The following is a 1,945-nucleotide window of genomic DNA, read 5'->3' on the forward strand; positions in this document are numbered from 1 at the left end:
AAAAGCACAAAATAAAATAAAAAACAGATGAAGGCCCTGTTATGCTCGGTCCAAGGGAAAAAGTGTGCTCTCACACCAAACAAATTTTTATGCATAGGCTAAAATGGAGCTTTGAATTTAATTAAATTATATAAAATAATGCAAAATGCCCTCAGGATGCTTCAATTGGCTCAGAGGGCGTAGACAGGCGCATTTGTTCCTTCCGGAAGCACAAACTCCCCTCCACTGTGCCCCACTTAGGATAGAACCGCAAGGCACCATAGCCCCAGCAGCAGCAGCAGCAGCACGCAAGACACATCCGCACGCATGGAGCTGTCGCCTCCATTTTTCCCAGATGGATCGTAGTCGTCGACCTTTTTGAGTTCCTGCTCACTCAATGGGCGGTTGTACAAAAAGACGTTCTTTACTGTCGCGCTGCCGTCTTTGCTGCCGCCAAAGTAAAAGCCTGATATTTTGTCACTCCTTTTTTGAAGCGTTGGTAGTGTGTCCGATTTTCCCACGAGCACGCCGTCCACGTACACGGAGCCCTTGTTACCCTCCAGCATGAGCGCCACTTTGTACTCCTTCCCCGGCTCCCAAGTGCTGCTGTGTGTTGTTGTCGTGATGCCGTTGAAGACTGTCCCCCACTGTTTCTCCGTCGTGTACGACAGCCCCACAAACTCTGTGTTTTCCTTATCATTCAAGCTCGCGCCCAGTAAACGACCGCTCTCCTTCGGTACCTCATCGATGGTCACCGTCGCTACAAGCGTAAACGCGTAGTTCAAAAAGCCGTACAGCTTGCCATTGTACCACATGTTCACCGGCCACATGGCGTATGATTCGGACCCCGTGAACTTAAAGCCATTTTCGACCTTCGTTGCATTCGCCACAACTGCATTCAAGCAACGGTACGCGTCGTTCCAAGTTTCATCACCCGATGCATCCGACAAGAATCCAACCAGACCGGCCGTGGGCACAGACGACTTGGAGAGGAAGGAGTCCAGTTTTGCCCAAGTCTCCAAGACAGACGTAATTGTCTTCAGCTCCTCCGTTAGGAGGGAAAGTAACAAGCTCCTTGTCGGGTAATCGTTCTTCTCTTGCAAAAAATACAGCGCACCATTGGAGTGCAGCAGGGAGCTGCTGAGCATCTTCCCCCCATCGGTGTCGATGGAAACGGTCTCGACGTTAAACGTGCGAATATTGTTGGTGACCCAAATGTAGAGCTGAGTTGGCCCCACAGCCGCAGAAATGTACTTTTGGCTGAGTGTACAGCATGACCTTCTTTCCAGCAATGGTCGCAGTGGTGAAGGATGTCACAAGCCAACGCCTGTAAATAGAATTTGGCAGAATATTTTCCTCCACGCGCGATATTGCCCCGACAGCCCGCTTCCACGTTTTCCCCATGTCCCTCGACTCCATAGCTTTGACATCATTCTTACAGCGAGTAATCATCACAATTTGTCCCCTCTCCCACTCGACGATGAAAGGGTCAGTGCACTCCGCAAAGCCAATGTTCATTGGTAGCCCCCATGTTTTGCCGTCTTTCGAATAAATGATCATGGAGGCAACGCTATTTTCTCCCTTCATCGCCATCACAGGAAACACAAGCGTGCCATCCTCCATCAGAGCGCCTGAGCCACCGCAAGTCTGGAAGCGTTCAATGCCTTTTTCTTTCGCAGATGGTTCGATCTGTGATAAAAGCGAGGTAGGTTCACCCCATCGAATGGCTTTATTTTCCGTGGCCTCACCCACAAGCAAATCAAGATACTGAAAGTATTGTGGAATCTGCTCCTTTATTGAAGCGGATTGTAGATGATTGCCCCCCACAAGTAGAAAGACCTTGTTGCCCTTTGCAATTGTCGTGGGTTGGGCCGTGTGTCTCAGAGGGGCGCTGCGGTCATCTTGCATGGCCGTGTTAAAGNTGCTATGCGCCCTCATTTGCTTGCATGAACCTCAGCGACAAAAG

The 1,945-nt window shown here is 50.1% G+C and overlaps 3 protein-coding genes across 3 annotated transcripts in view; all 3 read right to left on the minus strand.

Moving 5' to 3' along the window:
• Positions 1-236: 236 nt before the first annotated feature.
• TraAM80_06396 (group II trans-sialidase superfamily) lies at positions 237-1,127 on the minus strand (the record flags this gene model as incomplete). The annotated part of the gene is made up of 1 exon (XM_029383242.1): positions 237-1,127. The coding sequence occupies one exon, from the start codon at positions 1,125-1,127 to the stop codon at positions 237-239; it is 891 nt and encodes a 296-aa protein (XP_029236898.1).
• A 37-nt stretch (positions 1,128-1,164) lies between these two features.
• TraAM80_06397 (putative group II trans-sialidase) lies at positions 1,165-1,887 on the minus strand (the record flags this gene model as incomplete). The annotated part of the gene is made up of 1 exon (XM_029383243.1): positions 1,165-1,887. One exon carries the CDS (start codon positions 1,885-1,887, stop codon positions 1,165-1,167), a length of 723 nt encoding a protein of 240 aa, XP_029236899.1.
• Positions 1,888-1,903: 16 nt separating this feature from the next.
• TraAM80_06398 (trans-sialidase) overlaps positions 1,904-1,945 on the minus strand; it is a gene marked incomplete at both ends in the record, with an annotated part of 570 nt that continues 528 nt past the window's right edge. Inside the window, one exon of the mRNA XM_029383244.1 lies at positions 1,904-1,945. This exon is cut by the window's right edge and continues 528 nt beyond it. Within this exon, the coding sequence (XP_029236900.1) occupies positions 1,904-1,945 (42 nt within the window).

Source organism: Trypanosoma rangeli, assembly GCF_003719475.1.
Source record: "Trypanosoma rangeli strain AM80 chromosome Unknown Tra_15.4_contig_00232, whole genome shotgun sequence".
Lineage (NCBI taxonomy): Eukaryota > Euglenozoa > Kinetoplastea > Trypanosomatida > Trypanosomatidae > Trypanosoma > Trypanosoma rangeli.